The sequence below is a fragment of the Prionailurus viverrinus genome, chromosome F2 (assembly GCF_022837055.1).
Source record: "Prionailurus viverrinus isolate Anna chromosome F2, UM_Priviv_1.0, whole genome shotgun sequence".
Taxonomy (NCBI): domain Eukaryota; kingdom Metazoa; phylum Chordata; class Mammalia; order Carnivora; family Felidae; genus Prionailurus; species Prionailurus viverrinus.
Window position 1 is genome coordinate 11720060 of NC_062578.1, and position 15408 is coordinate 11735467.

Here is a 15408-nt window from a genome sequence, read left to right on the forward strand (position 1 = left end):
GCTGAGTGAAAGAACGAAAGAAGCCAATGTAGGATCCCAACTAGATGACATCCTCAAAAATGCAGAACTACAGTGAAGGTAAAAAGATACTAACACAATTCTTAGGCCCATTCCTAAATATGAATAAAGAGCCAGAGATAACTAGACATTTGAGAAGACCGCTCATCTTAAAAAGAGACCAAACAAATAGAAGAAAGAACCCAGAATAAGCGGAGACATAGAACAGAAAAAAAGCAATAGAGGAAAGAATGGAGAAAGAGCCTGCATTTATGAAATAATTTTCAGAAGGTATACTTGGTCAACAACAAAAAAAAAAATCATAGAAGAAGCATTTTCTTATTAAAAATGTAAGAGCAGGGGCACCTGGCTGGCTCAGTTGGTTGAGCGTCCGACTCTTGATTTTGGCTCAGGTACTGATCCCATGGTTTGTGGGTTCGAGCACCGCATTGGGCTCTGATGCTGACAGCATGGAGCCGGCTTGGGATTCTCTCTCTTACTCTCTCTCTCTCTGCCCCTCTCTCACTCAAACATTCTCTCTCTCCGTCTCTCAAAAATAAACTTTAAAAAAAATATAAGAGCAGAAATGAAAATTTTAATAGACCGAAAGGCATAAGTTGAGGAAATCTACCAGAGAGTAGAACAAAAGAACAAGAATATGAGTTACAAAAGAAGAAAATAAAGAAAAAACAGAAAACTTATCAATAATGTAAGAAAAGAAGGTATACTTTGACAACTAAAAAAAGTCATAGAATAAGCACCCTTTTTTTTTATAATGTTTATTTTTGAGAAAGAGAGAGAGACAAAGAGCACAAGCAGGGAAAGGGAGAGAGAGAGGGAGACACAGACCCAAACCAGGTTGCAGGCTCTGAGCTGTCAGCACAGAACCCAACACGGGGCTCAAATTCATGAGCCTCAAGACTATGACCTGAGCTGAAGTTAGATGCTTAACCAACTGAGCCACCCAGGCGCCCCAGGCACAATTTTCTTAGAAGTTAAAAATGTTAGAGCAGAAATGAAAAGTTTGAGAGAAAGACTGAAAGATATAAATTGAGGAAATCTACCAGAAAGTAGGACAAAAATATATATATATATATATATGACTTACAAAAGAAGAAAATAAAAAAAAGCAGAAAACTTATTAAATAATGTAAGAAAATTTCTAAAAAATGACAGACACAATTATTCTGATCAAAAGGCACACCAAGTACCCAGGACAGACACACACACGGTATCCAAACATTTAGCCCTCACATGCCCTTCTTCCCAGGAAGTTACTGGAAGATAGACCACAGGAGGGAATAAACCTAGAAACTCCCTGAAATGAGGGATCAACCTCAAAAGTGGATGCCCAGCATCCAGGAAACATGGGCTTGGACACAAGAGACCAGCGAAGGAACTCTCTAGGCATAAGGTGCAGGCAGCTGCAAGTGATGACTACAGGGCAGGCCTGGAGAGCATGCGGTCCAAGTGGAGCAGAAGAAGGGAGGAGAGGCCTCCAAGGGAGGGTGGAAGGACCTCTTGATGATCTGCCATCTGTCAAGAGTCTGGAAATGAAATCATGAGAGATAAAGATGCAATTAAATAAATAAAAATGCATGAACTCCAGGGGAGAAAAACTCCATATTGTTCAATAAAGGAAACAGAATCTAGTCTCAGCTGGAAACAACAGCCACACACTCATAATGATAAAAAAAAAAATAATGCGGGGGCGCTGGGGTGGCTCAGTGGGTTAAGCATCTGACTCCGACTCAAGTCATGACCTAGTGGTCTGTGAGCTTGAGCCCTGCATCGGGCTCTGTGCTGACAGCTCAGAGCCTGGAGCCTGCTTCGGATTCTGTGCCTCTGTCTCTGTCTGCCCCTCCCCTGCTTGTGGTGTGTCTCTCTCTCTTTCTCAAAAATAAATAGACATTACCAAAAAAGAAATTTTTTTATTAATGCATATTCTTTAAATAAAAATTGCAATTTAAGTATACAGGGACAACAGAGGGGCAAAACCACAATGGGGGAGGAGAATGAGAGAACCAGCCTCATTCTCCATGGCAAGGAGTCCACGGAGATCTTAAATGTCAAAGCATGACAGTAGATACGTATCCGCAAAGGATGAAGGAGAGAGCAGGAGAAATGGCTAAGAGCTAAAAGTGGCTGTCACCAGGGCAAAAAGTATATTTTTGCAGGGGGAAGGGTATAACCAGGCAGAGAGAGAAACATGTAGTACTAGTCAGCTATTTATTTTTTTTTTAATTTTTTTTTCAACGTTTATTTATTTTTAGGACAGAGAGAGAGCATGAACGGAGGAGGGGCAGAGAGAGAGGGAGACACAGAATCGGAAACAGGCTCCAGGCTCCGAGCCATCAGCCCAGAGCCCGACGCGGGGCTCGAACTCATGGACCGCGAGATCGTGACCTGGCTGAAGTCGGACGCTTAACCGACAGCACCACCCAGGCGCCCCTACTAGTCAGCTATTTAAATTACAGCTATGTTCTATTTTGATACAGATAACACTTGAATTAAATAAATAAATGACAGGGTGTTCGGGGCTTACAGACTACCCCTTTGAGAAGCTCAAATATCCTAGGGGGGAAAAAATGGTCCAGACGTAGTATTTTTTTTTTCTTTGGTTGTTACTTGTTTTTTAAGTTTGAGAAATACTAAAAAGGAGGAAACAAGGAAGAAGAAATTGTTATGGCAGCAAGGAGACAGGGCATCTAAAGGAGAAAGCTCCCTAAGGAGGCAGGAGGAAAGGGTGTGGAACATGTGTCTCCAAATTAGGCTAGGACAGCCGTACAGAGAGCTCTGCCCGGCCGGTCAGGGGTCAGGGGTGGAAGGTGGAGGGACCCCGAAAGGGAAAATCTTGCGGGTAGAGAGTTGAGACACTGCTTGACAGTGTCTGTTCTGGGCTAAGAGAGGGGGCCAAGGAAAATCGTGAAGGGACCAGAAGGAAATGTTAAATTCAATTCCATCACGTTAAATCGGCTCTAACAGCAGAATATTTGTACTCAGCCATCCCTCTATGCTCCCATATTTCGTAACACTTCCACTAGCATTTACACTAATGCTTTAAAGAATTGTGTTTTGGGGTGCCTGCATGGCTCAGTCGGTTGAGCGTCTGACTTCAGCTCAGGTCATGACCTCACGGTTTGTGAGTTCAAGCCCCGCATCGGGCTCTGTGCTGACAGCTCAGAGCCTAGAGCCTGCTTCGGATTCTGTGTCTCCCTCTCTCTTTGCCTCTCCCCCCTTATGCTGTCTCTGTCTCTCTCAAAAATAAATAAACATTAAAAAAAGAAAATTTAAAGGATCGTGTTTTTCACTAAACTATGAATCCTGGAGAACAGTCTTATCTATTTGTATACAACCTATACTCACTCACCACAGTGCTGATGTGCAATGCATTTTTGTTGTATAGATTTATAAATGTTTATTTCCAGAAATACCAAGGCATGTCAACATACCAATACACATTTATTATTACATTCAAATGTTTTTCATAAACCAGAACAGTCAGCATTTAATAACTGTACTGTGTTCTTAAAAAGTACCACATAATGTCTCTCCTGGATACCCTCCCCCACAAAATCTTACTTAAATCCAAATTTATATCTGAAGTGGTTTCTCTTCGACTACATATAGTAACACCTACAATCTGTTTGATGATGTCCATACCTTCACTAAACTCAGAACAGCAGGGAAAACTACATCCATCTGTGACTAGCTCATGGACTCTAAATTAAAGTTCAGGAACATTCACAATGAGTTAAAAAAAAAAAAGGGGGGGGGCACCTGGGTGGCTCAGTCGGTTGAGCGTCCGACTTTGGCTCAGGTCACGATCTCGCAGTTGACGAGTTCAAGCCCCGCATCAGGCTCTGTACTGACAGCTCAGAGCCTGGAGCCTGCTTCCAATTCTGTGTCTCCCTCTCTCTCTGCCTCTCCCCTGCTCATGCTCTGTCTCGATCTCAAAAATAAAGATAAACATTTAAAAAAAAAATCCACTGTTGGAAATCAGTACCTGCCCTGCCAAATAACAAACCTAAAGATTTTATGGGTTGAAATATAAAATTTATTAATTCAGAATTAATTTGGGCACAGAGGATCTCTGCTCATTTCCTAGCATTTCAACATACTCTAATTTTATACTCTTACCGAGAGAAATACAACTATTATTTACTAAGAAAAACATTAATATGCATGCTAATTTTTCAAAATTCTTCTTTCCTCTCTCCTACGTTTAAGCCAACTTTCTTGACAAATTCCAACACCTTTTCCACAAAACATTTCAGATCCATCTCAGATGAGTTCAAAGGGGAGGGGAAGAATTAAAAATAAAAACAGGAGTTTTGTTGGCCATTTAAGTCTTTTACTAAGTTTAGAGATGTTTTTGATTGCTATTAGTTGAAATTCTTCTTGTCACATTCATATAGTAGAGAAAATTAATTTGAAAAGTTTATCCTGAATGCCAGATTAGCTCAAAAAATCCTAATCTTTAGTTTCACCAAGCAGTGAAAGAAGAGAATAATTATCTGAACGAGTTAAGCCAAACAACAATTTAGGACAAAATGCAAATTAGTACACCTGCATATACTTTTGCTCAAATCCCACCAAGTTTAAGTCGACCAACTAAGGGTGTTCCAGCAAGATCATACAACACAGAGCAACCAAACTGCCATCTTCATTATTTCATCCTTTTATCCTTTCAAAAATGTTTTCTAATATACCTGATTTTGACTTCAGGATAACCTGAATGGTATGTCCATCATTGGTCACTTCGCAGTCTCGGCAGACCACATAATTTGGGGAGAGGCGGACATCCAGAAGTGAGGGGTCATATCTAGCTTCTCTTGAGTTTAGGTTAATGGGAGACTGGTATTCCCCATTAGCATCGGGAAACACCAAGCCCCACTCCACACCTAAGGACAAAATGAAGCAAATTTAGAACAGGTTTTAAAAAGTTCCGGTAAAATTTAACATGCAAAGGCTAGTTTAAACACTGTTTATGATCCTTGACGGATGAAATACGATAAATGTGGAAGAACTTCCGCATTCATATTCCGAATGATCTAAAGCTATCAAATACATACATAAAATCCTGGACTAACAAAATAGCCTATTTGTATTTGTCCACATAGATGTAATCCTTTATGACTCTAGGAAGGCTAGCTCATCTTTAAGTGATTAAAAAAACAGTAATTCCACAAAATTTTTTTCTGCTCATGAGTTCAATTACATGCACTACTGGGGAAATACCTGTAACTCAACTTGCTCGATGAGAGCCAAAAACCACTAAATCTGATGCTAGTGAATGAACACCTCTTTAACAGAATGCAAAGACGGTAATTTTGAAGTGGATATATGTACGTATGCCCACACCTATATCTTCACGCAATACAGACTCATATTCTCTTTCCCTATTTTATAATTAAAGTCAAAAATTCCACATCTGTTTCAACACCAGCCCCCGTGGTCACATGTATGAGGACTCCTACATCTTCCGGGATACATGTAGCAAGCAAAACTTTTTAAGAAGTCAGCCCCCTTCGGACCAAACCCGCTGACCGAGCTTGAAATCCAGGCCTTCTTTAGAAAGAGCTGAACACTGTTAGTTTCCTTCACGAACCGAGGGGCGGCAAGGACACTTTCTGCCCGTAGGGTGGTCGCGGCAGCACCGTGCACCCGAAGGTGCTGAGCGACACGTAACGCCGCTCTTCGCGGGCCCTCGGCGCGCGCACAGAAGTGTTCCGGGGCGGCCGAAGGCTGGCCCTCCAAACCGCCGCAGGTGCCAGCCGCCGCGGGGCAGGAAGCCGGGCTCCCCGACGCGAACGCGGACGGCGGGCACGCCCTCTCTCCTGGAGCCACTTCCACCAGTGGAGCGGGTGCGCGCGACAGACACGCACGTGGGAGAGCGGGGCGCAGCGGGGACCCCGCGCTCGGCGGGACGCACGCGCGGCGCCCGGGACCCCCGGACACCCCGCCCGACGCGCGGCCGGTTACCTTCTTCGTAGCCCCACTCCACCCCCTCCTCCTCTTCCTCTTCATCCTCCTCCTTCTCCGGGAAGGCGACGGAATCTTCGATGAAGCTCAGGTCAGCCATGGGAAGGCCGTGGGTCCCCTCGGCGCTCTCGCGCCGCCGCAGGGAAGCGGGCGGGAGTGGGACCGTGAGCGCGTGTGAGTGCGCGCGTGCGGGGGTGCGGGTGAGCCAGTGGGGCTGTGGGCGCGCTCGTGGGGGGCGTGAGCGCGCGAGGCGGGCGCGGGCCGAGCCGGACTTTTCGGGCGGCGGGCGCTGCGAGAGCGTCCCGAGTCCCCGCGGAGCGCGAGTGGAGCCGCGGCTCCGGGAGCGGCAGCCGGCGAATTATAAACCGGACGGGGGCGTGTCTGGTACGGGAGGATCCGCCCCGCTCGCTCCGTGGCCCCCGCGCAGGGGGGTTGGACGGCGGGGAAAGGCCTCGGGGCTACCGGGCCCCACCAGGGAAACTGCAGAAGCCCCGCCCCCTACCTGCGGCGTCGCCTCCCCGCGGCCGGCTCTCCCACGCTTTACCTTCCAGGAGCCCGCGAGTCACCCAGGGCCTGCCCTCGGGCTCCCCCGCGTGCGGGGCCTTGACCCGGGGCTTTCGACCTCCGTCTACTTCATTTAGGCTTTACTGCAGGAAATGCCCCAAAGAAAAAAGGTGGGGGAGGAGGTCGGGGAGAGGCGAGATGAATTGCCTTGAGTAGGAGAAAGAGAGGACTGGGAGACCTCAAGAAAAAAGTTTCCCACTCCCGATCTTTATTATTGGCGGTTTACTATATAATTCGCCCTTGAAGGATGACGGAAACGGGAATGGAAAAATTCCCGAGAAACTTGTAGTTCCTACAACCATTTCGGACAAAATTGTTTTAATCTAGAGAAGTAAATATAATCCGGGGAATTTTTTCCATTAAAAAAAAAATTATCTCAAAAGCAAGAGTAGTGAAAAGCAATAAAGAAAGGGCGTGTGGTTTTACTTTCAGAGTCTGGGGTGCCGCTGCAGGCGCAGCTTGCTGTGCACACCGCTCCCAAAATGCCTCGTGAAATCATGTGAATAATGAAATGCACACATTGCGTAACAGGAACTCTCCTGCTCCGTAGAGGTCCCATTGTTACCTTACACGTGCTTCCCAATGAGTTCATGCCTTCGGCCCACTGTTTCAATGCATCTTAAAAGCCCAAGCTAATAATCCCTGAGCAGGTTAACTCCATATTTTTAGAAAGTGTACATACGTAAGTTCAGAATTGATCCGTAAGCAAAATGTGTTTTTATATGCTCTGTGCGCGCACCAAAATGTCTGTTAGCAGTTTGAGTAGCTGGTTCCTAAATCATAGCATCCACGACGCAAAGTATTAAACATTTTCACCGAAGTTCTTCTAAAAGGAACATTCCCATTCTCTTTACATTATTGAATACCTTTTCACAATGCCGACATTTTCCTTAACGTTTCTTGCTAGAGGTATGTTCACATGTTAATCAAATGCCGCAGCTAGTGGAACCTGTAGAAGATAATAAAATCATTTTGCCACCCTGAGCTCATGAGCAACGTGCATTCCCCTGCACCCCACACATGCACAGATGCCAAACTGTAGCCCTGTGTGACCACCAATTTCATTTAAAGCATCCCATGAATTATGGAGATGTTTACCAAACCAGAGAACAGCAAATCACCATGGCAAAAAGGTCAGTGTTCCATGAGTAAACGGTGTGCCATGTTTACAGCAGATAGGCTGAAAGATTGGATTACCGATATTGAATTTTGCAGCTAATAGACCATTTTGTGTATAGCCAACAATATATCACTATTTATAAATGCAGTTAACGACTAGACAAACATACGTTTTCCCGTATTTATTCTTTCTGAATTATTCAGCATCGTTGTGTATAACGCAGCTCCTCACCGCAAGCCTAGGATACCCTACCCAGCGACATATGAGCCATTACACTGTGCATCCAAATATTCAATTAACAGCCTTAATTGCTTTGAGACTGTGTGCTTCAGATTTCTGCTAATTAACAGCACCTTAAGACCTCTTCTCAGGTCCCTGTACTATATTATCACTAAAGATGGAATTTCTATTTCTAGCTATTATAAGGTATTTGTCACCATAAAACCTAAACACACAGACCGAAGATATAGGCCAATTCTTTGATTTATAAACTAGAGCAAGCACACCTAAATCTAATATCAGAGAATCTAAAAATATCCCTGCTCTATATTATGAACATAAGTACTCCACATACCCCTGCATGTAATTTTAAAATATTTCAACCTAATAGCATATTTGATTCCTTAAATGAACTTTCTATGGCTTGCTTTATAGTGTTTGCATAGCTGAGGTCAAACCCCATCAGTAGAATAATTTATTAAAACTAAGACCTATATAACTATTACTATCTGATACTAAGAAAACAGAAATAGAAATAACTAAAAGGGACAAACTGATCTAGATGTCACAGGAACAAAGAGGCACTAAGATGGCTTCACGGCATCCCTGACTTACACACCCCTCTCCTCCCAATCTTCCCCCATCCTTTGCCTACCTTACCCAGACTTCCTCCTTGTGTTGTTGAGTTTGGGCTCTAGACGAGTCATGAACAGTTATTACATTCTTCTTGTGTACATCTTATGCTCTGGGAGCACCTCAAGGACAGCGCTAACCTATGGATATCAAATGGCTTCTAACCAGATTGTAAATTTCTAAACTTCAGCAACCATGACTTTTGTTCCTGCCTGTGTACCGCTCTGCACTGTGCACTGTGGGAGACCCCAAAATGAATAGCACTCTTTCTGCCCACAGAAATTCACAATCAGTCCCAAGAAATCTTGGGATGGGGGGCAGGGGATCAGTCAATAATTAACTATAATAATAAACTATAATAAATATAGTTATTATATTTATATATATAAATATATAAAAATATATATTTATATATAAATATAGTTATTAACTATAATAAATATAGTTTATAAATATAGTTTATAAATAAACTATAATATAATAAATAACTATAATAATTAACTATAATAAAGGCGATTTATAGATAATAAATTAACTACAATACATGCAAGGAAGATGCAATTCATACAGATGGGAATGATCAAGGAGAGTTTCTTGGAAAAGATGGCTTTTAAGGCAAATGAAAAAGGCTGAGTAGGATGTAGAAGGCAGTGAGTGAGCCAATAGCATTTTAAGCACAAGTAATGATACCAAATCACGAAGTGCTCTTTGTGGACCCACTTTTCCATTAAGTATCTTCCGTGACCTGCCAAGACCAATCTAGATTGCTCAGAAAAAGTATGCTTCAATGGGATTGTGACTGGAGTAAGACACTTCTTGGGTTTAGTTTGTCTGATTTTCGTTTTGTCAGCGAAGACATTGTTAACCTGAAAAACAAAACAGTCAGCCATTTTACCAGCAAAAATAGATTTATTCAGGAATATCAGAGAATTGTGATTCCGAAAAGGTAAGCTGTGGCAAAACCATACACAAGTCCAACAAACATAAGAGAGGAACACTACTTTATGGAGAAAGAGGAGGTGGGAAGGGGTTGTTTTGAATGAAAGTCCATTGGAGAAAAGCGAGAGTTCAAGATGATAATGGTTTCTCATTGGCTGAGTTGCAAGGTGGTTCATTTCTTGTAGGAGATACCATGAACCATCAGTCCCTATCGGGGCCCGTAATTTATGATTCTTTCCTGTGAACAGTTCTTCTGTTCGAGTCTGTAATTGACAATTCTTCCTATGATAGACATTTGAGTGATGTCTCCCCCCGCTGTGCTCCCCCCTGGCTTCCCAACTCCATTTTAGTGAATTTTCCCTGGATTAATTTTCACAACATCAAAATTTTCCTCATTACGTATTTTGATGTCTGAAACTTTCAAGTTTTGCTTTGAGGCGAGAAGTTCTGATTCGTTCACATTTTTTACCTTACCAGATTAATCGCATATTTTGCCTACTTAAAGTTTTCTTAATCACCCTACCTTTGTTTGATCTCTCCTCTATCTTTTGTCTTCAGAACCATCAGCTTTCAGTGTTCAGGTTCTGGGTAGCCGTGGTAGGTTTTATTATGGTTCCTTTCATTCTCTGCCCCTCTCTGTGAGATGGCACTTCACTGATTGACATAGGACCTGCTTTGACCAATTAAATACGCGTAAATGTGCACATGCCACTTCTAATAGAAGCCTTAGGAGTTGTCATGTGGTTCTACCATCCTGTCTGTCCCTCTGTCCCAAAAGTACCCAGTCTAAGAAAGCCACTACTTCTTCAGTCACTCTGGATCCTGGCACAAAAAAGACTCATAGATCAGAGCCACAGCCAACCAGAAGTCGACATGGAATGTCAGTGAGAAGTAAACATTTGTTTCATAAGCCACTAAAATTTGAGGATAATCTTTTACAGCAGCCTAGCATAACCTAGCTGCTACAGCAGCCCATCAGGTAACGGTGAGTTCAAGGGCAAGTTTCATCTCCTGAAATGCTTTCTGTCATCTTTTTCTTTAGCGTGGAAGAACCTCTCTGGCCTGCAAGGAAACTAAACACTGCAAAGCAGGGCCCGTATCCCACCTCGCAAAGTTCGTAGAAGCCCCGGCCCTATCTAGGATCCTCACAATCTTACCACACGGTGCGAAAGCCCTTTTCCATGAGTAAACATGGGTAGAACCCTCTTCCCTTGTCTGAGATCACAGCAGTTACTCATGGGCCTCTCCACCTAGAACCAAAATGGCTGCCATTGGGCCGTGTGATCATCATATTGATGCTTCTCAAATCTACCTTTATTAGGAAGCAAAACCTTCTCTAGGGAACCTTCCAAGTATTCTGCCAAATGAAACTCCCACTCAAGTGGTTGAGCGCTTCCATATACCGTGTACAGATCTCGAGCCCTGAAATTAAGACTAAGTTGGAAGTATGTATCTTATAGCCATCTCCTCCAATCGACAATGAGCCCTCACGAGCAAAGAGTTCATCTTAATTCCTCTTTGTATCCCCCACGTAGCACACGGTAGGCACTTAGGAATTAGTTTCCTTGTGCCAGCAGCCATATGGTGACCCGATCAGCCTTTATAAATATATTAGTGCAATAAAAATTGTGATTACCGCGGTAGAAGCTTTCAGGGAGCAGCGGGGCCACAAAAACAGGGAGTGATCAAGTTTACTTGGTGGCAGGTGCGTCAATAGGGGCTTCATAAAGGAAATGCCCTATAAATGGAAAGACAAATAAGTGTTCTTTTGCCCGCAGAAGGGAAAAGGAAGGGAGGCAAAATAGACATGCCGGTCAAGTGGAAAAATAAAGAACAAAACTTCAAATACGGAAGCCAGCACGGCTTGGACTTTTTGGTCAAGTTTGTTTTCTTTTTCTATGGTGTTAATAGGTTTTCTGCGGTGCTAGTAAAAAAGCAAAAATAACATGTTCAGATAAGGTTTAAATTTCCTTTATGTTTAAATTTCCTTTTCTAAAAGTCTCAAAATAACCTCGCGACATGAAATAAAATACCCAGTAGATCACATGCTTGAATGAGTATGACGTGGTATTGACAGAACAACAGCGTTGAAAACACGTGGAGACACAACAGCATCCGTCAGATGTTCGAACAGCCCCGTGGCCACACCCCTACTTTAGTTCCCACAGCAGCTCTGACGCCTCACTCTGCCTTGTAACAGGCCATGAAGCTCCGGGACGTGAAGGGATGCCTGTTACACAAGATGACAAACCAATTCACAGGAAAGTAATAATCTGAGCACTGTGGTTGTCTCCAAAGATGGCTGCCACAGTTCTTGCCGTCCCCTTAAATCGGAGCTGGCTCTGTGACCTGCTTTGTACAACAGCCTGTGAGAGAGTGACCCCGTACAGTTGTGGGCTTAGCCTTAAAGCGGGCTGACCAGTTCTTTTGCTCTCAGAAACCAGTCATCATGGAAGAAACCCTCCCACCCTGAGCCCGCCATGCTGTGAGGAAGAGCAAGCTAGGCAGGCGATGACAGGTGGAGGAGGGGCTCAGAGGCACAGGTGCACGCATAAAGCCCTCGGGGACCTTCCAGCCCAGCCTAGCTACCACCTGAAAGCTGGTAGTGACCCCAGCTGGCAGCATGTGTGACAGAAAAACCCTGCCTGAATTCCTGGCCCATAGAACTCTGAGAAATCATAATCACTGTTTCAAGCCACTAAGCTCTGGAGTGGTTTATTAAGCAGCACGGAGAACTGAAGCAAGCACTTACCTGTGTAGCAGATACTATGGAAAGCACTTCCCAATGTTTCCTTTCATTCTCAGACGAGCTCCAATAATATCGCTTCATCTGCAGGTGAGAAAACCAAAGGCTCAGACTTGTCTATGGCCACAGACAGAGGTGGTGGGTGACCTGAGGTCTGTCTCTCGAACCCGTGCTCTGAGCTGCCAAATTTACTGCCTTTAGAGTTGGTGAAGTTGGCTAATGTGCTCCGTCACCACCACCAGGAGAATGTGGGCTGTAGGAACAGTTAGGAATCAGACACCAAGGCACCTGGGTGGCTCAGTGCGTTAAGGGTCCAACTCTTGATTTCGGCTCAGGTCACGACCTCACAGTTGTGAGATCGATCCGCGTCGGGCTCCGTGTCAGGGTGGAGCCTGCTCGGGATTCTCTTTCTCCCTCTCCCTCTCCCCCTGCTCTCCAAAAAAGAAAAAAGAAAGGAAAAAGGAAAGAATCAAACACCAACTGAAATGCACACTCCAGCCCTATTGCATCCTGCCTCTGAGCAAACTCAGACTAACAGCCCCAGGATTTAATGTCTCTTGGTGGATGGCAGAGTGCTCTCTACTTAGCTGGCGATTTACTAATCATCTATTATGTATTAAGTGTGCCATGTGATTTAGCTCATTAATTCATAATATGACAAAAGGTGTTTTTTTTTATAGATGAAGAAACAGAAACTCAGAGAATTAAGTGCTTTATCCATGATCACACAGCTAACAAATGGAAGAATTAAAATCTGAATCAAGTCCAACCAGCTCTACAGCCAAAGCTTATACCGTAACCCTCTCCCACCTCTCACTCAGACAAGTTTTAGCCACTACTGTAGCAAAAAGCCCATTCAGAGTGTCATTAGTTATTCATCCTTTCATGTTTACAACCAGCTCTCGATGGGATATGAATTAAGTGCCTACTTAGCAACCTAAAATACTACTCTTCGAAAACAGAAGGCATTCAAGATGTTCTATATTAAATATTTCTATTTCATAAAGAGTTTGTGTAATGAGGAGGAACCAGGGACACTGATGAAATACACAAAACAGTAAACATTTCTAATGCTGATGGAGCACAGCATGTTTACATTATAATTGGAACCCCATTGATTAGCCTTCACTGACTATTACTTTTAGCAGAATTACCAGTGATGGAAGAGAAAATGTAGCTTGGTGCTGAGTACATGCTAAGCACTAAACAGGATTGACTGTGCTTTTAACTGGGCGTTAATTACCTAAGGGGCAGTAACATACAACATTCTAACTTGATAGTCTCCACCTTGACAAAGGAGATAACAGAAAAATAGACTAAAATTACAACATGAGAGATTTAGGTGAGACACAGTGATTACCAGATAGTCAGAATTATTTAAAGTGGTCCTCTCCAAAAGTCTGATGGAAACACTTCTCTCATTAAATGCATTATTATTTAATGTTGAGAGACAGTGTAGTATAGTATAATGGCTTTGTCGCTTAGTAAGTTTGATCGTGATCAAATTATCTAACCTCTCTTTGCCTCAGTTTCCTCATCAATAAAATGGGAACAATAATAGTATCAAGCCAAAAGGGTGATGGGATGATTACATGAGTTCATACAGATAATGCGCTTCAACCAGAACAGTCACTTCTACGAGAATGCTTGTTTTGAAAATGCAAATTTGCTCTAGTGCAATCGGTATATAAGGAACAAGTGGAGCACAGCAAGACTTCCCTGCTGCTTATGCCACTTTTGTCTGTGAGAAACACCAGACTAACACAGAAAACTGCACCTGATTGGACTGAGTGGTGCAGGGAATACACTAAGTGCACACAGGTGCACACCTCAGACACCTACAGCTACCTCAGTTTACGGTGTGTTAGCGGCCAGACCATCCTCATCTGACGTGACGACTGTCCATCAGATTCCAAGGAACCTATCTTCCACCCCTTCACAGTAACTCACAAGCTGCAGCCTTTCTAATACCTGCTTCCACAAGCAGATATCAGTCTTTTCCAAGTTAAAATGCCACACTTATTTTAGCACTTACGCTTTTTTTTAATTTATGGGTTTTTTTAAAATTTTTTTAATGTTTATTCATTGTTGAGAGAGAGAGAGAGAGAGAGAGAGAGAGAGAGAGATAGAATGTGAGCAGGGGAGGGGCAGAGAAAGAGAGGGAGACACAGAATCTGAAGCAGGCTCCAGGCTCTGAGCTATCCGCACAGAGCCCGACGCGGGGCTCGAACTCACAAATTGCGAGATCATGACCTGAGCAAAAGTCAGATGCTTAACAGACTAAGCCACCCAGGCACCCCAAAATTTATTTTTGAGAGAGAGAGCATGCAAGCAGGGGAGTGGGGTGGGTCAGAGAAAAAGAGAATCTTAAGCAGGCTCCACACTCAGTGCAGAGCCCAAAGCAGGGCTCAATCCCACGATCCTGGGATCATGACCTGAGCCAAAGTCAGACACTCAACCGACTGAGCCACTCAGGCACCCCTAGAATGTATGCATTTCTTAATCTTTGAAATGTGTAAAAAACTATTCTTTTTTTTTTTTTTCCAAGAGAAAGAGAGTGCGAGCAGGGAAGAGGGCAGAGAAGGAGAGAAAGAGAATCTTAAGCAGGCTCACGCACAGCATGGAGCTGGATGAGGGGCTCAATCCCACACCCTGGGACCAGACGTGAGCTGAAATTAAGAGGCGGACGCTTAGCTGACTGAGCCACCCAGGTGCCCTAGCACATTGGGTTTTAAGAGCATGTGTGTCACATTAGAGCAAAACTGACTCTACCTTGCATGTACTAAACACTCAAATAATGTAATTATTATGGTTGTAATGATAAGAAACTGACATTTAGTGTGTTTGACCTGGATATTTTCTTAGGTCGTTTTATGTTTGGGTTAATTTGATTATTACCATTATTAGTTTGATTATTATTATTATTATTATTATTATTATTATATTCATAGAAGTGGTCTTTATGTTTTTGTACATTTGTGAGATTGCCCAAAGTGTGTAAAACAATACAAGAATAGCGCATCACTTCAGGACTTCAAATGTATTACAAACCTTAGGAAGTTAACCATATCCCTTTGAGACCACAGATGAAAATACAACCTGCTGGGGGCGCCTGGGTGGCTCAGTTGGTTGAGCATCCGACTTCAGCTCAGGTCATGATTTCACGATTCCTGGGTTTGAGCCCCGTGTTGGGCTCTGTGCTGAT

At 43.5% G+C, this 15408-nt stretch overlaps 1 protein-coding gene and 1 long non-coding RNA gene across 2 annotated transcripts in view; one reads left to right on the forward strand and one right to left on the reverse strand.

The window, feature by feature from the left end:
- Window positions 1–6359, reverse strand: part of CA8 (carbonic anhydrase 8) — a 91344-nt gene extending 84985 nt beyond the window's left edge. Inside the window, exons 1-2 of the mRNA XM_047842715.1 lie at window positions 5983–6359; window positions 4710–4901 (exon numbers count right to left, since the gene is read on the reverse strand). Of these exons, the coding sequence (XP_047698671.1) occupies window positions 4710–4901; window positions 5983–6082 (292 nt within the window). The 5' untranslated portion in view covers window positions 6083–6359. The remainder of the gene's footprint in view (window positions 1–4709; window positions 4902–5982) is intronic.
- The window catches only part of LOC125156566 (uncharacterized), a 69770-nt gene continuing 60314 nt past the window's right edge, over window positions 5953–15408 (forward strand). The window contains exon 1 of the long non-coding RNA XR_007148671.1: window positions 5953–6073. This is a non-coding gene — a long non-coding RNA (uncharacterized LOC125156566). The remainder of the gene's footprint in view (window positions 6074–15408) is intronic.